Source organism: Pelobates fuscus, chromosome 2 (genome assembly GCF_036172605.1).
Source record: "Pelobates fuscus isolate aPelFus1 chromosome 2, aPelFus1.pri, whole genome shotgun sequence".
NCBI lineage: Eukaryota > Metazoa > Chordata > Amphibia > Anura > Pelobatidae > Pelobates > Pelobates fuscus.
This window is the reverse complement of record NC_086318.1, coordinates 36,543,264-36,568,409: the sequence shown is the minus strand read 5'-3', so window position 1 is coordinate 36,568,409 and position 25,146 is coordinate 36,543,264. Positions and strand designations below refer to the sequence as shown.

At 44.4% G+C, this 25,146-nt stretch overlaps 1 protein-coding gene across 1 annotated transcript in view; it reads left to right on the top strand.

Moving 5' to 3' along the window:
- The first annotated feature begins 316 nt into the window (after nt 1-316).
- The window catches only part of LOC134586132 (uncharacterized), a 153,579-nt gene continuing 128,749 nt past the window's right edge, over nt 317-25,146 (top strand). The window contains exons 1-3 of the mRNA XM_063441641.1: nt 317-558; nt 8,895-9,057; nt 9,444-9,593. Of these exons, the coding sequence (XP_063297711.1) occupies nt 373-558; nt 8,895-9,057; nt 9,444-9,593 (499 nt within the window). The 5' untranslated portion in view covers nt 317-372. The remainder of the gene's footprint in view (nt 559-8,894; nt 9,058-9,443; nt 9,594-25,146) is intronic.

Below are 25,146 nucleotides of genomic sequence, written 5' to 3'. Positions count from 1 at the left end.
TAGTAGGCATGGCTGTGATGGCTTCAAAGGGCACACAAGTCAAACGCTTTAAAACAGCCTTTCAAAACGAGTCATTAAATCGCTGAACACTGAACTCCAAAAAACGGGGTCCACAAAACGTAATGTTCGGTACGAACCCGAACTTTGCGGTTCGGGTTCGCTCAACTCTATTTATGAACCATCTTTGTGGATCATACAACCTCTCAATCAATTTTAATAAAATAAAAAATTCCCAATTGCTGTATCTTTTAGAATCTTGTGGGAAGAGGAACATATTTACACTGGTTAATAATTTCTGTTTTTAACAGAGAACCAACTATAGTCTACAATCACAACACTGTCAAGTGAAACACTCATACAAGCTGCTAAGGGATGAGTTCTACATATTTCTCAACAACAGGTGTCCTGCTTGCCTTGGCTGTTTTGTACCTTGTTCATATACTAAAATTATGGATTCAAAACATTGGAAAAAATCTCCCTCCTGGACCCAGAGCTTTACCGTTAATAGGAAATCTGCACATGATAAACCTAATGAGGCCATCCCACTCACTTATGGAGGTAACCTTTTATATCAGTCTTTTATTTTGTATATATACACACACACATAAAAATATTTGGGTGTTTAAACAAAAGATGTTTTCATCTCCAGTGCCTGTTTAACTTTGTAATAACTGGATTTAAATATTGCAACAAATGGGATTTGAATATTGCCACCAAGTAATGACTGAAACATTTTTGACATTATGCTATGTTTTTGCTCGATTGTAATTTCATTTCTCTAGTTCTGTGTACCTATATGTTTTGAAAGAACAGATGTCAGTTTTGTAATTTTGAGTGGATCCATGGATCTAATGTAATTGGTGAAAACATTTTTCACTTGAGAATCTTTCATTATATCATCCATGATAGCTTTGGGAAAGAGTAGTTAGTTAACACTTTGGTATATCTCAGTGAGAAATGCAGAAGTTAAGTTGCAAAGGATAGTAACAATAGGCCAAGGCACCATTATATTGAACTATTATTAATATAGTGGCAATATAGTCCACAGCACTTTACAATTATAGAAAGGGGCATTTAGAGGTAAGGAAGGCCCTGCTCAAACAATCTTACAATTAATTAAAATTTTAATTACATGGATATACATGGACATGGACCTGGAACCAATATATTCTTAACTATACACAGAAGGAAAAAAAAGAAATAATTAAAATAGGTGGGGAATGTGCACATTTATTTGATGTAGATCAATTACATTAGTAATTGCCATATGCATTTTTTGCATCTGGCACATTAATATAGACCACAAAACAGACTACGAGGGAGAGTAAGATGGGATTGGTATGTCCTAATGTAATTAGTAATTAGTATTTTGTGAATAGGGTTCAGTATCCTAACGGTTAAAGATTTCTTGTTTGGCTGTTGGTGTTGTGGTGTGATGCAGGAGGTATGCAGCAGGTTTTAATGGGGGGGACGGTTGTCAGAGAACGTTTGTAAAACCCTCCTGATCGGTCAGGTTTCTGTGGGATGCTGCTTTTGAATTGTCCTATTATTATTATTTTATTATTTATATAGCACCAACAAATTCCGTATCTCTCTATATGTTCGTATTTCTGTCTGTGTAGGAAGGTAGGGTGTGGACTGTCTGTAAAGCCGCTAAAGGGTTTGAGTTTGTCCCCGGCCTGTCAGGGCTTACCTTAGTTGGGAGTCCGATAGGCAGAGATTTGTGCTCACCCTTGCAGATATACACAGTCTAAGGTGATAAGGTTAGAAACCACCAGGACTGTGAATCTGTGCACAGGGGATGTGCATGAAAGATGTTCCAATTTGCAGAACAGACAAGGGAAATCCAGAAGAGTAGTCAGACATGGTTCCAAAGGTCAGGGCAGGAAGCAAACAGGCAATAACGAAGATCCAGAAGCAGGGGTCACAATCCAAACCAGTCTTGAAGCAACAGGAAAATAAAACAACACACAACAAACTGACTCAGGGAGGGGCAGTGTTTTCTGCCCAGCTGATTAGCGATCTGCCTCAGGTGAAGTTAGAGTGATAGACATCAACCACAGGTGAAGCACAGCCCCCAGTGCTGCAGACAATACAAGGTAAACAGGACTAGAACCAGAAGTTCTGAAGTGGATTATTCGTGAGTGGGTATAGGGGAGAGGGAAAGGAAGAGAAGCCCATCTTCGAGGACGTTCTAAGCCAGACGTCCATGGTGGCCTTCACCAAAGGTTGCTCATGTGAAATACACCTTCCTTCTGTTGAGTTCATCCATGTTATTGCTTTCCGGGAGCCGCCTGTTTGAACTTGCTCAATCTTCTTCCACGGCTTAACTACATCATCCTTAACCCACTCTAATGTTATTTGTAGGTGACAGGCCTGGTAGTAGAGTTGGAAGTCAGGGACCGCCAGTCCACCTTCAATTTGCGGTCCCATTAGTGTTTCGTATTTCAGTCTTGGTGTGCGCTGGCCCCATATATATTTAATCATTAACAACCTCAGTGACGTGAAGTATGCTGCTCAGATCTGAATGGGATGTGTTTGAAACAAATATAGAAGACGAGGAGGTTTATTTTTATCCGAGCGATGTGTCCGAGCCAGGACAGGTGAGGTAGCATCCACTCCTCCAGATTCTTCTTGAAGTTATTAAGCATCTAGGTGAAGTTGATTTGATACAATTGAGTGAGGTCTTGGGGTATCCAAGTCACTAGGTATCTGATTGCTCAGTCGGACCAGTGAAAGTGAAAGCATTGCACTTTGGCAATTCTTATGTCATTTTTATTAAATAGAAATGGTATTTTTAATTTCACAATTATATTCATGGACCCACACAGTTCACTCATTTTGAATTATTCACAAGATGGCATTCATGAAATGCTTGAATTAAGGATACTTGTGATAAGACGTTGATGTATTGTATATATATTGAAAGGAGTAGATGTGCTTTTACCCACAAATGTAGATTAATTTGTCAATTGATTGACATTGGTCAAATTATTGTTAAACTTTTTTTGCAATTTGTAAAAAACAATAAAGAGTAAAAGGGGAAGATTGTCATGCCTCAACTACCGGTAATTCCTTGTCTCTTCCAGGTTGACGGAGTTTAGCCACACCCCTTCTCTGACTCGGTCTCCCCACGCTACATAATGCGACCGCGCCAGATACAAGACGCTGGATTATTGAACAGCGTTACCGCGATATCAACCCGGCTAAAAGTTTCTCTGTGACCTCTACTTGTGTACCGAACCAGACAGGAATTCTACTTACCCTCCTTCTCCTCTCCTTGTGTTCGCAAATGCACTTCTGTTTCTGTCAGAGTGATTGACGGCTCCCTCATATCCTCGGGCTCTATACTAAATGAAACTATTCCTGTAAGAGTAACCACCAATCATACTCATACTGAATATCTTATATTCGATATTATCTCATCACCTCTTTATCCTGTCATACTAGGAATCAACTGGTTAAGGAACCACAACCCACAAATTACTTGGTCTCCCTTCTCTCTCACCTTTAACTCTGCTTATTGTAAAGAAACATGCTTACAACATATTCCAATTTTTCAGATTATTGAAGAACCAACTATACCTTCCTGTTATTCTGAGTTCTCAGACGTATTCAGTAAAAAGGAAGCTGAAACACTCCCACCTCATCGTCCCTACGACTGTCCCATAGACCTCATACCTGGTGCCCCCATACCTTTTGGGCACATCTATCCTCTCTCTGAATCTGAATTAAAAATCCTCAAAGAATACTTGGATGAAAACCTCCATAAAGGGTTCATTAGACCTTCCAGCTCACCTGCTGCCTCCAGTATGTTTTTTGTGAGAAATAAAGACCAGACTATACGTCCCATCATAGATTACAGAGCTTTAAACAAAATAACAGTTAAAAATTGTTACCCTCTTCCCCTGATAAATGAATTGATTGAACGGTTAAAAACTGCTACTATCTACACCAAGCTTGACCTTCGTGGGGCATATAACCTCATTAGAATCAAGGCTAACGATGAATGGAAAACTGCTTTCTGAACAAGATATGGCCTCTACGAGTATCTTGTGATGCCTTTCGGCCTCTGCAACGCCCCCGCAATCTTTCAACATTTTATAAATGACATCTTCAGGGATCTTCTAGATGTCTGTGTTATCATTTATTTAGATGACATTCTTATATATTCTAACACTCCTGAGGAACACAAAAAACACGTGAGAATTATTGAGTATAAAAGCAGCCTTAGAAACCTGGCGACATCTTCTTGAAGGAACACAAACTCCTATAATGGTTTATACTGACCATAAAAACCTTAAATATCTTCACTCCAACAAGACTCTCTCTGCTAGGCAAGTAAGATGGAATCTTTTCTTCTCCCGGCTTAATTTTCAAATTGTTTTTAGACCCGGATCTAGGAACAAAAAAGCGGATGCCCTTTCCAGAATTCACCAAGATCTTGAATTGGAACCTCCTCCGCATACAGTCATCGGAATCTTAACGTCCCTTATAGATGACATAAAAGGCCTAAGTAAAGATGCTCTTGAACTTCCTAAATCAATTAAGTTATCAAAGAAAGATGGTCTCTATTATTTCAATGACAGGATTTACATTCCTCCCGCATTCAGAAATAAAGTACTCAAATTTATTCATGATTCTCCTCTGGCTGGTATAAAAAAGACCCTAGAATTATCCAAAAGATATTATTGGTGGCCTCGCCAGGACACCACCATCGAATCCTATGTGAAAACTTGTTCAACCTGCCAAAGATCCAAATCTGAACATCATAACCCATTTGGTCAATTGTTGAATCTACCGATTCCGGAGAGGCCTTGGCAATCCATTTCTATGGACTTCTTGTTGGAACTTCCCCCTTCTCAACATCATACCACCATTTTAGTAGTAGTGGACCGCTTCACAAAAATGTCCCATTTTATCCCCTTGAAGAAATTACCCTCATCATCTGAACTCTCAAAAGTATTCCTCGATAATATAGTGAAACTTCATGGACTTCCAGATGAAATCATATCAGACCGAGGAACCCAGTTTACCTCCAAATTCTGGAACGCATTGTGTGCTTCTCTTCGTATTCAACGTAAACTATCTTCCGTTTATCATCCCCAAACCAATGGGCAAACTGAAAGAGTTAACCAATGCTTAGAGCAATATTTACAATGTTATTGTTCCCACTTACAAGATGATTGGATGACATGGTTGCCCATGGCCGAATTTGCATACAACAACTCAGTTCATACCAGTAGCAAAATGACTCCCTTCTTCTCCAATTATGGGTTTCATCCCTCTTCGTTTCCTGCTCATACAATTCCTTCATCTAGCCCCACCGTTTCAAATCAAATCTCTCACATGTCTTTCCTATTTCGAAAATTACATGAAAATCTTGAATTAGCATCCTCCAATCAAAAGAAGTTTTTTGATACTAAAAGACAACCTCCTCCCGCTTATAAAATTGGTGATCTTGTCTGGCTCTCCTCAAAAAACATATCCACCAACCGTCCTTCAAAGAAGCTAAGTTCCCTTTTTCTTGGACCTTTTCAAATATTGTCAATTATCAACCGTAACGTTGTGAAATTGAAGCTTCCACCTACTTTAAAACTTCATCCTGTCTTTGATGTTTTCCTTGCTCAAACCCCATCTTCCTGACCCTTTCCATAGAGATGTAATTACTACTCCTGATCCTGTTTTGGTACAAGGTGAAGAAGAATACGAGATCCAAAAGATTCTGGATTCACGGATCCATCGTGGCTCTCTACAGTACCTCATTAGATGGAAGGGTTACGGAATTGATGAAGAAACATGGGAAAACTCCTCTGTGATCCATGCAAACAGGTTAATTGCCGCATTCCACAAACGCTATCCTTCTAAACCATGTTGATAGCACCCTGTGGGTGCTCCTTACAGGGAGGGTACTGTCAGGGCCGGCCTTAGGCCTTTGGGTGCCCTGTGCGAGAAATCTTCACAGCGCCCCCCTTCCCGTCCCCCCCTCCCCCACTCCTTCCCTCCCTCCTTCCCCCTTCCCACGCACCCTGTCACACACACACACACACAGGCAGACAGCCATACACACGCACACACACAAACACACGCAGGCAGTCACACACAGACAGCCACACACAAACACACACACAGACATAGAATGTGACGGCAGATAAGAACCATTTGGCCCATCTAGTCTGCCCAGTCAGTCACACATAGGCAGGCACACACACAGGCAGACAGTCACACACACACACACACACACACACATATAGACAGTCACACACACACACACACACACACACACACACACAGGCAGACAGTCACACACACAGACAGACAGTCACACACACACACACACAGGCAGACAGTCACACACACACACACACACACACACAGGCAGACAGTCACACACACACACACAGGCAGACAGTCACACACACACACACACACACACACACACACACACACAGGCAGACAGTCACACACACACACACACACACACACACACACAGGCAGACAGTCACACACACACACATAGACAGTCACACATAGACAGACACACACACACACACACACACAAACACACAAGCAGACAATCACATAGTTACCTCTGTTCCTTGTGGAGGCAGACAGGCAGTGCAGCTCCTGGATTCTGGTTGTTCGGGGAAGCAGGGACTCCTTCCTGCTTCCCCTGCAGCAGTTAGATGGCATTTTAGCTCCGCCCCCGCCGCACGCTAAGTCCCGCCCCCGCCGCACGCTAAGCCCCGACGCAATTTTTATTTATTTTTTTATCCCTGCCATGTGTGAGCTGTGCGGCCGCAAGGCGCCCCCTGCTCCATGGCGCCCTGTGCGGCCGCACAGCTCGCACACCCCTAAAGCCGGCCCTGGGTACTTTCATGCCTCAACTACCGGTAATTCCTTGTCTCTTCCGGGTTGACGGAGTTTAGCCACACCCCTTCTCTGACGCGGTCTCCCCACGCTACATAATGCGACCGCGCCAGATACAAGATGCTGGATTATTGAACAGCGTTACCGCAATATCAACCCGGCTAAAAGTTTCTCTGCGAACTCTACTTGTGTACCGAACCAGACTGGAATTCTACTTACCCTCCTTCTCCTCTCCTCGACCACGGCTAGTATCTGGACTTTCCTCATCCTGCCTGAGAAACAACCCTCCCCAGAGGAGAACTCCGGGAACCTGATTTTTCACCCTTTGGAAGCTAAGTAAATTGTTATATCTGTGATAAGAGCTTACCTTCTCTCAAAACCGCTAAGCATTCCTGCCATAGTCTGCTCTCAAGTTTGCCAAGCATTTCTGCTACAGCCTGCTCTCAAGTCCGTTAAGCATTCAGGCTACAGCTGCTCCCAGGCCTGCTATCTCTAACTCCAAAACGAATCACTCCTGTTACAACTTCATTTCTAACTTCCTCCATTTCCTTAAAACTTGCAAACACCAATGTGCTAGATTGCATGTATATCGGAAGCTGCTTACTCCAATTAAACCATCAGCAAAGTAATTAAAGATACAGTACCTGTATTTTCCATTATTGAATACACAGTTCCTATTCTATTCTCTAAGTATCCTAATCAACAATCTAAGCCCTAAGAAATCTGCAGTTGTGCTCCATTTCAACCTATGTAAACGTTACAAAGATATCCCTTGAAGAATAATTGCTGCAGATCCATTTATTGTTTTCCCTTGTGGTAAATAAAATGTTATATTTTAAATATATGTTAAAAAAAAAAACAGAAGGAATAAGAGGCAAAGCAGTCATCATTACTAGTTCATTACATTGCAATTATTTAATCCAATCAAAGCTATTTGGTGGATGGTTCTGTGTGGAGATTAAAGAGCAACCTATATTACGGAGAATGTGTTTTGTGGCATGGAAGGAGGATAGGAGGCGCAGAGGGTAAGAAGTCTTTTTGCAGGGACATTCCTTTGGAGCTGACCCGGGGTGATACCCTGTTTGTGATCCTGAAGTCTCCAGGTTTATTTGTGGCTTAGTTTAATTGTTAGCCTTGAATTTGCTATAATACTGAAATAGATGTAATGCCTCCAATGAAATACTTTCTGGCAATGGTATTTTAAGGAAAAAACTTAAAATACTCCTCTGGTGGAGCCCAGGTAAGTTTCACAAATTACTCTGGGACAATAAACCTTTGCAGAGTAAGGTGACTGTCTTTAGGAAAAAATGTTGCGACCTGAACACAATCTTTCATAGCTTTTGCCCAAACTCCAAGAAATGCTGTGCAAAAAACATAATTCAATATAGTGTTTAAAGGGATGCTATAGTCACCAAAATGTTTAAATAAAACAGAATTTGCAATAAAGGAAGTGTAAACATTAGATTACTCTTTACCGGAAGTGTTTAGAAAGGCTGTGTAAGTCACATGTTGGGAGGTGTGCCTAGGGCTGCACAAACAGAGTGATTTAACGCCTGATTGGCAGAGAATTGAGCAGTGAGACTACAGGGGCATGGTCTATACACCATAACAAAAACTGCTTCATAAAGCTAAAGTTGTTTTAGTGACTATAGTGTCCCCTTTATTGGTTGTCAATAAGACTAGAGGCACTTTTGGGTGGTTAGGCGACTTTTAGTAATCTAACTGATACTAGAAGTCCTCACACTCTACATGAGGACATCCAGTGTCAGTCAATTCCCCATAGGAAAGCATTGTCACTAGCGTTTGCCCTCAAAAATAGCAGTCCCACCCCACTGACAAGCTGGACGGCCCCAAGCCTTCAGGACCATGGATCTCGGCCTGATCCCCATGATGTTGTCCTTTATGCATTTGGAGGGGCTGTTTCTAGTCTTTCTAACTGGGTTATGCATTTAGAATGATCAACCACTTTTTTGAAAAAAATGTATACATTTTGGTGACAATAATATATTTTTATTTATTTTTAGCTTTCAAAGCAATATGGTACGATTTTTAGAATTCAAATGGGGAGTGTGAAAATGGTGGTTCTCTCAGGATATGAAACGGTGAAGAGCGCTCTCGTGGACAATGCAGATGACTTTGCTGAAAGGCCTTTTGTCCCAATATTTGAAGACATTAACCAAGGATGGGGTAAATACATGATTTTACACGTACAGCTTTCAGTTGTACTGTTGCATAAGATTTTTTTCTCTAAGCATAATTTGACCTATCTAAGGGTTTGTTTAAAGCACTGCACTTTTAATTATAATAAAAGTAATGTATTTAAACAAATTGATTAGAAGGATGCAACTTTTTACCAAAGGGGTGATGAATGCATGGCATGTCAACAGCAATAAATGCTTCTCCATTGCCATACTTCTCTATTTATATAAAAAAAATGTTTAATAAAAAAGTGCTTGCATAATATAAATACATATCATAATTACAATTATTTATATAGCACCAATATATCCTGCAGCATTGTACAGGAAACATTTTTAATACTAACTAATACATGTATTTGCAATCTACTATAGGCGTTCCTTTCTCTCATGGTGAGAATTGGAAAGAAATGAGACGGTTTACCCTTTCCACCTTAAGGGATTTCGGCATGGGAAGGAGCACAATAGAAGATAAAATTGTTGAGGAATTTTGTTTGCTGATTAAAGAACTTGAATTAGAAAAAGGTACCTATAAGGTTTGCTATATAAATATGAAAATGTTATATTTGTACACTTTTCAGCAGTTTTTACATTTCTGGAACTGCTTAGTTTCTCAGAATGTTCCTAAAGTTCATCAAGGTATTTGGAACAAAACAAGGAATATAAGGTTCTATTCATTTGATTTGTGACCTAGAGCAGTGATTCCAAATTATTCCTTAAGGCAAATCGCTGTCTATGAGTTAGTTATTTCCCAGGAGTACTGACAAAACCTGGGTATGTATTGGAAGGACTGCATTCAATTTCTAGAAAGCACAGGGTGTTTTAACTGAAGCAGGACCAGGACATCCTTAACATCATATATATTTGAGAAGAAGCTTCAGGCATAGAAACATAGAAACATAGAATGTGACGGCAGATAAGAACCATTCAGCACATCTAGTCTGCCCAATTTTCTAAATACTTTCATTAGTCCCTGGCCTTACCTTATAGTTAGGATAGCCTTATGCCTATCCCACGCATGCTTAAACTCCTTTACTGTGTTAACCTCTACCACTTCAGCTGGAAGGCTATTCCATGCATCCACTACCCCCTCAGTAAAGTAATACTTCCTGGTATTATTTTTAAACCTTTGTCCCTCTAATTTAAGACTATGTCCTCTTGTTGTGGTAGTTCTTCTTCTTTTAAATATAGTCTCCTCCTTTACTCTGTTGATTCCCTTTATGTATTTAAATGTTTCTATCATACCCCCCCTGTCTCGTCTTTCCTCCAAGCTATACATGTTAAGATCCTTTAACGTTTCCTGGTAAGTTTTATCCTGCAATCCATGAACCAGTTTAGTAACCCTTCTCTGAACTCTCTCTAAGGTATCAATATCCTTCTGAAGATATGGTCTCCAGTACTGCGTACAATACTCCAAGTGAGGTCTCACCAGTGTTCTGCATTATCTTGCACTTATTCACATTAAATATCAGTTGCCACAACTCTGACCATTTTTCTAGTTTACCTAAATCATTAGCCATTTGGCTTATCCCTCCTGGAACATCAACCCTGCTACATATCTTAGTATCATCAGCAAAAAGACATACCTTACCATCAAGACCTTCTGCAATATCACTAATAAAAATATTAAAGAGGACAGGTCCAAGTACAGATCCCTGAGGTACCCCACTGGTGACAAGCCCAAGCTTCGAATATACTCCATTGACAACAACCCTCTGTTGACTGTCACTCAGCCACTGCTTCACCCATTACACAGCTCAAGGTCTGGGCCCCCAGGACCATGAGTATGCTTACAATGCCCACAGATAAATCCACCTACATGGCCCACCCATGAGTTATCTCACAGGTAGTGGAGTGTATGTGTGTAGGGGATGTTTTATGTGTTATTGTAGATGATGTAATGTGTGTGTTCTTATAGAATGTAGTGTATAGGGATACCAATTTGTGTAAGGGATGTAGTGTGTGTATAGTGGATGCAGTGTGTGTTTGAGTGTAAGGAATGCATTGTATGTTTCTGTGTGTGTGTGTGTGTGTGTGTGTGTGTGTGTGTGTAAGGGATGCAAGGTGTGTTTCTGTGTATGTAATTGAATGCAGTGTGTGTCTGTAAGGGGTGCATTGAGTGTGTAAGAGATGCATTTTGTTTCTGTGTGTAAGAGAATGAGTGTTTGTGTGAGCGTAAGGGATGAATTGTGTGTTTCGGGTGTGTCTTTGTGTAAGGATGCATTGTATGTTTCTGTGTGTGTGGGGGGGATGAATTGTGTATGTGTGTAGTGTAAAAGAAAGGGTTTGTGGGGTAGGATAGGGACTGAGAGTGGAGCAGCTCTTTATTTATTTTTTTAAAGTCATAGTGCTCTCCCCTCCTGTCAATTAGTGATTTTCCCTTCCCTCCTGTCCCTCAGTGTTCTCCCTTGGCCCCCTGTCCCTCTGCAGTCCCCCCTTGGTGGTCTTCTCACTCCCCCCTCCCCCTCTTAGTGGTCCTCCCTCCCCTTTGGTGGTCCTCCCTCTGGCAAACCCCTAGTGGACCTTCCCCCCTCCTTCAGTGGCCCTTACTCCCCCCCTCTTCCCCAGTGGCCCTTAGTTCCCCCCTCCTTGCCCAGTGATCCTTAGTGTCCCCTCCCCCTCCTCCACCAGTGGTCCTTAGCCCCCTCCCCCCTTAGTGGTCCTTAGTCCCCCCCCTTCCCCCAGTGGTCCTTAGTCCCCCCTCCTTCTCCCCCAGTGGTCCTTAGTCCCCCCCATCCCTAGTGATCCTTAGTGTCCCCTCCCCCTCCTCCCCCAGTGGTCCTTAGTCCCCTCCACCACCCTTGTGGTCCTTAGTCCCCCGTTTTCCCCCAGTGGTCCTTAGTCCCTCCTCCTCCCCCCCAGTGGCCCTTAGTTCCCCCCCTCCTCCCCCAGTGGTCCTTTGTCCCCCCTCCTCCTCCCCAGTGGTCCTTAGTGTCCCCCCTCCCTCCTCCCCCAGTGGTCCTTAGTCCCCTCCACCACCCTTGTGGTCCTTAGTCCCTCCTTCTCCCCCAGTGGTCCTTAGTCCCCTCCACCACCCTTGTGGTCTTTAGTCCCCCCGCTCTGCGCTTCCCTCCTGCCGGTCACTCAAATCCGTCCGCCCCCACACAGCAGTGCTGCACCGCCTGGGGCTTGCTAAAGCGCCCAAGCGGCGCAGCATGAGGAGACGCACCGGTGATGACCGGGTGCAGGGATCCGGCACCCCCTGCTAAGTTGCGCCCTAGGCAGCTGCCTAGGTCGCCTTACAGGTGGCACCGGCCCTGGATAAGCCTTCTATGTGCAACAGTGTCAAAAGTCTTACTGAAATCTAGGTAAGCAATGTCTACTGCACCACCCTGATCTATAATTTTAGTTACCCAATCAAAAGAATCAATAAGATTAGTTTAGCATGATCTCCCTGAAGTAAACCCATGTTGTCTCTGATCTTGAAATTGTTGAGATTGTTTATATTCCAGCCAGGGTTTCCAATTTTTAAAAAGGCAGACGTGAGTAGGACCACATCTTTAATACTGATTTTTATAGGACTTATTGCACTATTATCTTCTCTCTGTTTCCACATACGGATTGCCAAAAGTTGTCCCTAGTGTTGTCGCGAACCCGAAATTTTCGGTTCGCGAACGGCGAACGCGAACTTCCGCAAATGTTCGCGAACCGGCGAACCGCGCGAACCGCCATTGACTTCAATGGGCAGGCGAATTTTAAAACCAACAGGGACTCTTTCTGGCCACAATAGTGATGGAAAAGTTGTTTCAAGGGGACTAACACCTGGACTGTGGCATGCCAGAGGGTGATCCATGGCAAAACTCCCATGGAAAATTGCACAGTTGATGCAGAGTCTGCTTTTAATCCATAAAGGGCAGAAATCACCTAACATTGACACCTGTCCTCAAAGCCCAGCCCTGATACACACTGACACAGAGCAGAATAGAGACTGTTCCCCCTACATAGGGTCACTTGGCAGATATGGATTGACACCTATCCTAATGATCCCTGATACACACTGACACAGAGCAGAATAGAGACTGTTCCCTGTCCACAGAGACCATGATACACACTGACACAGAGCAGAATAGAGACTGTTCACCGTCCACAGAGACCATGATACACACTGACACAGAGCAGAATAGGGACTGTTCCCCCTACATAGGGTCACTTGGCAGATATGGATTGACACCTGTCCTCAAAACCCCTGATACACACTGACACAGAGCAGAATAGAGACTGTTCCCTGTCCACAGAGACCATGATACACACTGACACAGAGCAGAATAGAGACTGTTCACCGTCCACAGAGACCATGATACACACTGACACAGAGCAGAATAGAGACTGTTCCCTGTCCACAGACACCATGATACACACTGACACAGAGTGTCCGCGTGAAATAGGGCCGTGAGTAATGACGTCACGGGTAGCCTGCCCATAGTATCGCATAGGGTGGAAGAGCTGATAGGACATCTGAAACGTATTGGGATGGAGATGCTTAATTGTTCTCCAAAATGCTTGACACCACCCCATAGTGAATCTCTGCAAACTTTAATACCATCAGAGGAGGAAGAATGTGGCAGCCCACTGGGATTATTCGAAAAATTTCAAATTGATGATTTTCCAGACCCTGGGGTTGACATTAGTCCAGATTTACATCTTGTGACCCATGAGGATGTTCCAGGCACTACTTGTGAAATAAAGACAGATAATAAAGTGAATGATCCTTCTCCTTGGGACTTGCACCCTGTCGTGGAAGGGGGAGTAGGCAATGGCAAGAGCATGCTGTGGGTAGTCAGTGCAAACACTCTCTTCCCGGTGAATAATGAGGAGACTAACTATGATGATGTTATTTGCGTTGAAAGTAATGATGCCAGAGATCTTTTGAAACCATATGGAAGGAACGAATTGGTTAAAAGAAAGGCAAGAGACCACCTGCATATAGACAAGAATACGCATAAGAGAAAGAAGAGAACAGGTGAAAAAGAGAAGCTGCAGACTGCCTATCTGCAAATAGTTGATTTATGTCCTGAAGATGTCCGTGTTACCACAGTGCAGACTCTGTTTGTTACACTACTGAGGAGAGTCAGAGAAACCCCAGATCTTCACGTATTGGATGAGTCGGTGCGTGGAGTTGCAGAGAACGTAGAACAAGAAATATTTAAACTTTTCCTGTGTACTGACAGCAGATATACATAGGGTCACTTGGCAGATATGGATTGACACCTGTCCTCAAAACCCCTGATACACACTGACACAGAGCAGAATAGAGACTGTTCCCTGTCCACAGAGACCATGATACACACTGACACAGAGCAGAATAGGGACTGTTACCCCTACATAGGGTCACTTGGCAGATATGGATTGACAAATCCCTGACAAACAGCTACCACATGCAAGGAAGGCAGCAGGGGCGCAAATGACCCACTCCCGACGCGGGAAGGTAGTGTCGACAAATAACAATACAGGACTCTTTAGAAGCCCTGTAATTGTAATCAGTCCACTTGAAATCCTTTAACTTTGATCAATTGGAGGGAAGTCTGGTGCAGAGCCACTGACCCATGCGCAGGGCCAGCCTTAGGCCTTTGGGCGCCCTGTGCAAGAAATCTTCACCCTGTCACACCCATGTGCAAGAAATCTTCACCCTGTCATAGGGTCACTTGGCAGATATGGATTGACAAATCCCTGACAAACAGCTACCACATGCAAGGAAGGCAGCAGGGGCGCAAATGACCCACTCCCGACGCGGGAAGGTAGTGACGACAAATAACAATACAGGACTCTTTAGAGGCCCTGTAATTGTAATCAGTCCACTTGAAATCCTTTAACTTTGATCAATTGGAGGGAAGTCTGGTGCAGAGCCACTGACCCATGCGCAGGGCCAGCCTTAGGCCTTTGGGCGCCCTGTGCAAGAAATCTTCACCCTGTCACACCCATGTGCAATAAATCTTCACCCTGTCATAGGGTCACTTGGCAGATATGGATTGACAAATCCCTGACAAACAGCTACCACATGCAAGGAAGGCAGCAGGGGCGCAAATGACCCACTCCCGACGCGGGAAGGTAGTGACGACAAATAACAATACAGGACTCTTTAGAGGCCCTGTAATTGTAATCAGTCCACTTGAAATCCTTTAACTTTGATCAATTGGAGGGAAGTCTGGTGCAGAGCCACTGACCCATGCGCAGGGCCAGCCTTAGGCCTTTGGGCGCCCTGTGCAAGAAATCTTCACCCTGTCACACCCATGTGCAATAAATCTTCACCCTGTCATAGGGTCACTTGGCAGATATGGATTGACAAATCCCTGACAAACAGCTACTACATGCAAGGAAGGCAGCAGGGGCGCAAATGACCCACTCCCGACGCGGGAAGGTAGTGACGACAAATAACAATACAGGACTCTTTAGAGGCCCTGTAATTGTAATCAGTCCACTTGAAATCCTTTAACTTTGATCAATTGGAGGGAAGTCTGGTGCAGAGCCACTGACCCATGCTCAGTGCCAGCCTTAGGCCTTTTGGCGCCCTGTGCAAGAAATCTTCACCCTGTCACACCCATGTGCAAGAAATCTTCACCCTGTCACACACACACAGGCAGACAGCCATACACACGCACACACACAACTGCGACTGACTAGGTTTGTCACCTCCTCAAAAGGACGCATGAGCCTACAGGCATTGCGCATGAGCGTCCAGTAACGTGGCAAAAAATTCCCAGCTCCCCAGAGGCTGTCCTAGCACCCCGGTCATACAAATATTCATTAACAGCTTTTTCTTGTTGGAGCAGGCGGTCGAACATTAGGAGTGTTGAATTCCAACGTGTAGGGCTGTCGCAAATCAAGCGCCTCACTGGCATGTTGTTTCGGGGCTGGATATCGGCAAAGTGAGCCATGGCCGTGTAGGAACGCCTGAAATGGCCACACACCTTCCTGGCCTGCTTCAGGATGTCCTGTAAGCCTGTGTACTTATGCACAAAGTGTTGTACGATCAGATTACACACATGTGCCATGCACGGCACATGTGTCAACTTGCCCAACTTCAATGCCGCTATCAAATTTTTTCCGTTGTCACACACCACTTTGCCGATATCCAGTTGCTGCGGAGTCAGCCACTTTTCCACCTGTGCGTTCAGGGCGGACAGGAGTGCTTGTCCGGTGTGACTCTCTGCTTTCAAGCAAGTCAAACCCAAGACGGCGTGACACTGCCGTATCCGGGATGTGGAATAGTACCTGGGGAGCTGGGGGGGTGCCGTTGATGTGGAGCAAGAAGCAGCGGCACAAGAGGACTCAGCCGAGGAGGTTATGGAAGAGGATGGAGTAGGAGGAGTAGAGGAGGTGGCAGCAGGACTGCCTGCAATTCGTGGCGGTGTCACCAACTCACGCATTCCTTGCTTGTCAGCCGTCAGCAGGTTTACCCAATGCGCAGTGTAGGTGATATACCTGCCCTGACCATGCTTTGCAGACCAGGTATCAGTGGTCAGATGGACCCTTGCCCCAACACTGTGTGCCAGACATGCCATGACTTCCTTTTGCACAATCGAGTACAAGTTGGGGATTGCCTTTTGTGAAAAGAAATTCCGTCCGGGTACCTTCCACTGCGGTGTCCCAATAGCTACAAATTTTTTGAACGCCTCAGACTCAACCAGATTGTATGGTAAAAGCTGGCGGGCTAATAGTTCGGACAAGCCAGCTGTCAGACGCTGGGCAAGGGGGTGACTTGGTGACATTGGCTTCTTACGCTCAAACATGTCCTTGACAGAAACACATGACTGTGGGCAGATGAGCGGGAACTGCTCAAGGCGGGAGACGGAGTGGCGGATGGTTGAGAGGGGGCAAGAAGGACAGCAGTGGTTGACGTGGCTGAAGATGCTGGACCAGGAGGAGGATGGCGGCTTAGAGTAGGCGTGCTGCTTGTACTCATGTGTTGATCCCATAGGCGTTTGTGATGTGAGATCATGTGCCTACGCAAAGCAGTTGTACCTAGGTGGGTGTTGGACCTCCCACGACTCAGTTTCCTTTGGCACAGGTTGCAAATGGCATCGCTGTTGTCAGAGGCAGACACACAAAAAAATGCCACACTGCTGAGCTCTGCAATGATGGCATTCTGGTGGTGGACACAGCATGCGTTGATTGGCGTGCTGTCGGGCTGACCCCGGGTGCCGATGCATGCTGTCTGACTGTGCCACTAGCTCCTTGCGACGACCCCCCCCTGCTTCCAACTCGTATCCTCCTCCTCCTCCTCTCTGTCTCCCCATCTGAACTTTTGCCCTGTTCTTCTTCTTGCCGAGCGGGCACCCACGTGACATCCATGGACGCATCGTCATCATCAACTGCTTCGCTTGTATCTGACAACTCAGAAAAGGAAGCAGCAGCGGGTACAATATCATCATCATCACACCGTACCTCCATGTGTTTAATGCTGCCTGCCTGAGACATATCCCTGTTATCTACATCCTCTAGCAATAATGGTTGCGCATCACTCATTTCTTCAAACGGGTGTGTGAATAACTCCTCTGACATACCAAGTAAAGCGGCTGTGGTGCTACTTTTGGTGGTGGCGGCAGGCAGGTAAGTGCTATCTTGAGAGGTGCCTGAAGCTAAGCTGGAGGAGGATGGTGCGTCAAGGTTCCGAGCGGAGGCTGTACAAGATTGGGTGTCCTGTGTTAGCCAGTCAACTAAGTCCTCAGAACTTTTCAAGTTCAGGGTACGTGGCTTCTGAAAACTGGGCATTATTCTAGGGCAAAAGGGAATCACAGCACCACGACCACGACGGCCCCTGTGGGGTGGCCTGCCTCTGCCTGTCATTTTTTTTGGGATTAGTGGTACTATGCGTGCAAGCTACTGTGAGACCAGATATGATTGGCAATGTGCACTGGAACAGTTCTGCAGAGCACACGCTGAAGGAAGGACTGACAGAGCCGCTTGAAGACAAGTAACTGCTATTCAATCTATAACAGTGAAAAACTAATTTTGGTTTTAAAAGCACGCTATAGAGACACCAGATATGATTGGCAATGTGCACTGGAACAGTTCTGCAGAGCACACACTGTAGGCCTGAGACACCCGCTTGAAGACAAGTAACTGCTATTCAATCTATAACAGTGAAAAACAAATTTTGGTTTTAAAAGCACGCTATAGAGACACCAAATATGATTGGCAACTGTCAAAGCACGCTGGCACAGGTCTGCAGAGCACACGCTGAAGTAGGCCTGACACCCAGATGCTTGCAGACAACTAACTGATCTTCTATTACAGTGAAAAAAAATGATTTCTTTAAAATCTAAAGCTTAACCAATTGTTAAAACAGATATGAGTGGTGGCACTGGGCAAGTAGGCACAGTATCCAATGTGAACCTCACACAGAAGCTGGCAGGCAGGCAACTGCTCTTCTATTACAGTGGAAAAAAATTATTTATTTTAAATCTAAAGCTTAACCAATTGTTAAAACAGATATGAGTGGTGGCACTGGGCTAGTGGGCACAGTATCCAATGTGAACCTCACACAGAAGCTGGCAGGCAGGCAACTGCTCTTCTATTACAGTGGAAACAAAATTTTGGTTGTAAAAGCACGCTATAGAGACACAAGATATGAGTGGCAACTGTCAAAGCACGCTGGCAGGGTTGTGCAGGGCACACGCTGAAGGAAGGCCTGACAGAGCCGCTTGAAGGACACTGACTGTCTGCTATTAGCTTACACTGGAAACCTTTTTTCTTTGTAAAAGCACGCTAAAGACACCAGATATGATTTGCAACTGTCAAAGCACGCTGGCACAGGTCTGCAGAGCACACGCTGAAGTAGGCCTGACACCCAGATGCTTGCAGACAACTAACTGATCTTCTATTACAGTGAAAAAAAATGATTTCTTTAAAATCTAAAGCTCAACCAATTGTTAAAACAGATATGAGTGGTGGCACTGGGCAAGTAGGCACAGTATCCAATGTGAACCTCACACAGAAGCTGGCAGGCAGGCAACTGCTCTTCTATTACAGTGGAAACAAAATTTTGGTTGTAAAAGCACGCTATAGAGACACAAGATATGAGTGGCAACTGTCAAAGTACGCTGGCAGGGTTGTGCAGGGCACACGCTGAAGGAAGGCCTGACAGAGCCGCTTGAAGGACACTGACTGTCTGCTATTAGCTTACACTGGAAACCTTTTTTCTTTGTAAAAGCACGCTAAAGAGACACCAGATATGATTGGCAACTGTCAAAGCACGCTGGCACAGGTCTGCAGAGCACACGCTGAAGTAGGCCTGACACCCAGATGCTTGTAGACAACTAACTGATCTTCTATTACAGTGAAAAAAAATGATTTCTTTAAAATCTAAAGCTTAACCAATTGTTAAAACAGATATGAGTGGTGGCACTGGGCAAGTAGGCACAGTATCCAATGTGAACCTCACACAGAAGCTGGCAGGCAGGCAACTGCTCTTCTATTACAGTGGAAAAAAAATATTTATTTTAAATCTAAAGCTTAACCAATTGTTAAAACAGATATGAGTGGTGGCACTGGGCTAGTGGGCACAGTATCCAATGTGAACCTCACACAGAAGCTGGCAGGCAGGCAACTGCTCTTCTATTACAGAGGAAACAAAATTTTGGTTGTAAAAGCACGCTATAGAGACACAAGATATGAGTGGCAACTGTCAAAGCACGCTGGCAGGGTTGTGCAGGGCACACGCTGAAGGAAGGCCTGACAGAGCCGCTTGAAGGACACTGACTGTCTGCTATTAGCTTACACTGGAAACCTTTTTTCTTTGTAAAAGCACGCTAAAGAGACACCAGATATGATTGGCAACTGTCAAAGCACGCTGGCACAGGTCTGCAGAGCACACGCTGAAGTAGGCCTGACACCCAGACGCTTGCAGACAACTAACTGCTCTTCTATTACAGTGAAAAAAAATGATTTAATTTAAATGTAAAGCTTAACCAATTGTTGAAACAGATATGAGTGGTGGCACTGGGCAAGTAGGCACAGTATCTAATGTGAACCTCACACAGAAGCTGGCAGGCAGGCAACTGCTCTTCTATTACAGTGGAAACAAAATTTTGGTTGTAAAAGCACGCTATAGAGACACAAGATATGAGTGGCAACTGTCAAAGTACGCTGGCAGGGTTGTGCAGGGCACACGCTGAAGGAAGGCCTGACAGACCCGCTTGAAGGACACTGACTGTCTGCTATTAGCTTACACTGGAAACTTTTTTTCTTTGTAAAAGCACGCTAAAGAGACACCAGATATGATTGGCAACTGTCAAAGCACGCTGGCACAGGTCTGCAGAGCACACGCTGAAGTAGGCCTGACACCCAGATGCTTGCAGACAACTAACTGATCTTCTATTACAGTGAAAAAAAAGATTTCTTTAAAATCTAAAGCTTAACCAATTGTTAAAACAGATATGAGTGGTGGCACTGGGCAAGTAGGCACAGTATCCAATGTGAACCTCACACAGAAGCTGGCTGGCAGGCAACTGCTCTTCTATTACAGTGAAAATAAAATATTTATTTTAAATCTAAAGCTTAACCAATTGTTAAAACAGATATGAGTGGTGGCACTGGGCTAGTGGGCACAGTATCCAATGTGAACCTCACACAGAAGCTGGCAGGCAGGCAACTGCTCTTCTATTACAGTGGAAACAAAATTTTGGTTGTAAAAGCACGCTATAGAGACACAAGATATGAGTGGCAACTGTCAAAGCACGCTGGCAGGGTTGTGCAGGGCACACGCTGAAGGAAGGCCTGACAGAGCCGCTTGAAGGACACTGACTGTCTGCTATTAGCTTACACTGGAAACTTTTTTTCTTTGTAAAAGCACGCTAAAGAGACACCAGATATGATTGGCAACTGTCAAAGCACGCTGGCACAGGTCTGCAGAGCACACGCTGAAGTAGGCCTGACACCCAGATGCTTGCAGACAACTAATTGATCTTCTATTACAGTGAAAAAAAATGATTTCTTTAAAATCTAAAGCTTAACCAATTGTTAAAACAGATATGAGTGGTGGCACTGGGCAAGTAGGCACAGTATCCAATGTGAACCTCACACAGAAGCTGGCAGGCAGGCAACTGCTCTTCTATTACAGTGGAAACAAAATTTTGGTTGTAAAAGCACGCTATAGAGACACAAGATATGAGTGGCAACTGTCAAAGCACGCTGGCAGGGTTGTGCAGGGCACACGCTGAAGGAAGGCCTGACAGAGCCGCTTGAAGGACACTGACTGTCTGCTATTAGCTTACACTGGAAACCTTTTTTCTTTGTAAAAGCACGCTAAAGAGACACCAGATATGATTGGCAACTGTCAAAGCACGCTGGCACAGGTCTGCAGAGCACACGCTGAAGTAGGCCTGACACCCAGACGCTTGCAGACAACTAACTGCTCTTCTATTACAGTGAAAAAAAATGATTTATTTTAAATGTAAAGCTTAACCAATTGTTAAAACAGATATGAGTGGTGGCACTGGGCAAGTAGGCACAGTATCCAATGTGAACCTCACACAGAAGCTGGCAGGCAGGCAACTGCTCTTCTATTACAGTGGAAACAAAATTTTGGTTGTAAAAGCACGCTATAGAGACACAAGATATGAGTGGCAACTGTCAAAGTACGCTGGCAGGGTTGTGCAGGGCACACGCTGAAGGAAGGCCTGACAGAGCCGCTTGAAGGACACTGACTGTCTGCTATTAGCTTACACTGGAAACCTTTTTCTTTGTAAAAGCACGCTAAAGAGACACCAGATATGATTGGCAACTGTCAAAGCACGCTGGCACAGGTCTGCAGAGCACACGCTGAAGTAGGCCTGACACCCAGATGCTTGCAGACAACTAACTGATCTTCTATTACAGTGAAAAAAAATGATTTCTTTAAAATCTAAAGCTTAACCAATTGTTAAAACAGATATGAGTGGTGGCACTGGGCAAGTAGGCACAGTATCCAATGTGAACCTCACACAGAAGCTGGCAGGCAGGCAACTGCTCTTCTATTACAGTGGAAAAAAAATATTTATTTTAAATCTAAAGCTTAACCAATTGTTAAAATAGATATGAGTGGTGGCACTGGGCTAGTGGGCACAGTATCCAATGTGAACCTCACACAGAAGCTGGCAGGCAGGCAACTGCTCTTCTATTACAGTGGAAACAAAATTTTGGTTGTAAAAGCACGCTATAGAGACACAAGATATGAGTGGCAAATGTCAAAGCACGCTGGCAGGGTTGTACAGGGCACACGCTGAAGGAAGGCCTGACAGAGCCGCTTGAAGGACACTGACTGTCTGCTATTAGCTTAAACTGGAAACCTTTTTTCTTTGTAAAAGCACGCTAAAGAGACACCAGATATGATTGGCAACTGTCAAAGCACGCTGGCACAGGTCTGCAGAGCACACGCTGAAGTAGGCCTGACACCCAGACGCTTGCAGACAACTAACTGCTCTTCTATTACAGTGAAAAAAATGATTTATTTTAAATGTAAAGCTTAACCAATTGTTAAAACAGATATGAGTGGTGGCACTGGGCAAGTAGGCACAGTATCTAATGTGAACCTCACACAGAAGCTGGCAGGCAGGCAACTGCTCTTCTATTACAGTGGAAACAAAATTTTGGTTGTAAAAGCACGCTATAGAGACACAAGATATGAGTGGCAACTGTCAAAGTACGCTGGCAGGGTTGTGCAGGGCACACGCTGAAGGAAGGCCTGACAGAGCCGCTTGAAGGACACTGACTGTCTGCTATTAGCTTACACTGGAAACTTTTTTTCTTTGTAAAAGCACGCTAAAGAGACACCAGATATGATTGGCAACTGTCAAAGCACGCTGGCAAAGGTCTGCAGAGCACACGCTGAAGTAGGCCTGACACCCAGATGCTTGCAGACAACAAACTGATCTTCTATTACAGTGAAAAAAAATGATTTCTTTAAAATCTAAAGCTTAACCAATTGTTAAAACAGATATGAGTGGTGGCACTGGGCAAGTAGGCACAGTATCCAATGTGAAACTCACACAGAAGCTGGCAGGCAGGCAACTGCTCTTCTATTACAGAGGAAACACAATTTTGGTTGTAAAAGCACGCTATAGAGACACAAGATATGAGTGGCAACTGTCAAAGCACGCTGGCAGGGTTGTGCAGGGCACACGCTGAAGGAAGGCCTGACAGAGCCGCTTGAAGGACACTGACTGTCTGCTATTAGCTTACACTGGAAACCTTTTTTCTTTGTAAAAGCACGCTAAAGAGACACCAGATATGATTGGCAACTGTCAAAGCACGCTGGCACAGGTCTGCAGAGCACACGCTGAAGTAGGCCTGACACCCAGATACTTGCAGACAACAAACTGATCTTCTATTACAGTGAAAAAAAATGATTTCTTTAAAATCTAAAGCTTAACCAATTGTTAAAACAGATATGAGTGGTGGCACTGGGCAAGTAGGCACAGTATCCAATGTGAAACTCACACAGAAGCTGGCAGGCAGGCAACTGCTCTTCTATTACAGTGGAAACAAAATTTTTGGTTGTAAAAGCACGCTATAGAGACACAAGATATGAGTGGCAACTGTCAAAGTACGCTGGCAGGGTTGTGCAGGGCACACGCTGAAGGAAGGCCTGACAGACCCGCTTGAAGGACACTGACTGTCTGCTATTAGCTTACACTGGAAACTTTTTTTCTTTGTAAAAGCACGCTAAAGAGACACCAGATATGATTGGCAACTGTCAAAGCCAGCTGGCACAGGTCTGCAGAGCACACGCTGAAGTAGGCCTGACACCCAGATGCTTGCAGACAACTAACTGATCTTCTATTACAGTGAAAAAAAAGATTTCTTTAAAATCTAAAGCTTAACCAATTGTTAAAACAGATATGAGTGGTGGCACTGGGCAAGTAGGCACAGTATCCAATGTGAACCTCACACAGAAGCTGGCAGGCAGGCAACTGCTCTTCTATTACAGTGAAAAAAAATTATTTATTTTAAATCTAAAGCTTAACCAATTGTTAAAACAGATATGAGTGGTGGCACTGGGCTAGTGGGCACAGTATCCAATGTGAACCTCACACAGAAGCTGGCAGGCAGGCAACTGCTCTTCTATTACAGTGGAAACAAAATTTTGGTTGTAAAAGCACGCTATAGAGACACAAGATATGAGTGGCAACTGTCAAAGCACGCTGGCAGGGTTGTGCAGGGCACACGCTGAAGGAAGGCCTGACAGAGCCGCTTGAAGGACACTGACTGTCTGCTATTAGCTTACACTGGAAACTTTTTTTCTTTGTAAAAGCACGCTAAAGAGACACCAGATATGATTGGCAACTGTCAAAGCACGCTGGCAAAGGTCTGCAGAGCACACGCTGAAGTAGGCCTGAAACCCAGATGCTTGCAGACAACTAACTGATCTTCTATTACAGTGAAAAAAAATGATTTCTTTAAAATCTAAAGCTTAACCAATTGTTAAAACAGATATGAGTGGTGGCACTGGGCAAGTAGGCACAGTATCCAATGTGAACCTCACACAGAAGCTGGCAGGCAGGCAACTGCTCTTCTATTACAGTGGAAACAAAATTTTGGTTGTAAAAGCACGCTATAGAGACACAAGATATGAGTGGCAACTGTCAAAGCACGCTGGCAGGGTTGTGCAGGGCACACGCTGAAGGAAGGCCTGACAGAGCCGCTTGAAGGACACTGACTGTCTGCTATTAGCTTACACTGGAAACCTTTTTTCTTTGTAAAAGCACGCTAAAGAGACACCAGATATGATTGGCAACTGTCAAAGCACGCTGGCACAGGTCTGCAGAGCACACGCTGAAGTAGGCCTGACACCCAGACGCTTGCAGACAACTAACTGCTCTTCTATTACAGTGAAAAAAAATGATTTATTTTAAATGTAAAGCTTAACCAATTGTTAAAACAGATATGAGTGGTGGCACTGGGCAAGTAGGCACAGTATCTAATGTGAACCTCACACAGAAGCTGGCAGGCAGGCAACTGCTCTTCTATTACAGTAGAAACAAAATTTTGGTTGTAAAAGCACGCTATAGAGACACAAGATATGAGTGGCAACTGTCAAAGTACGCTGGCAGGGTTGTGCAGGGCACACGCTGAAGGAAGGCCTGACAGAGCCGCTTGAAGG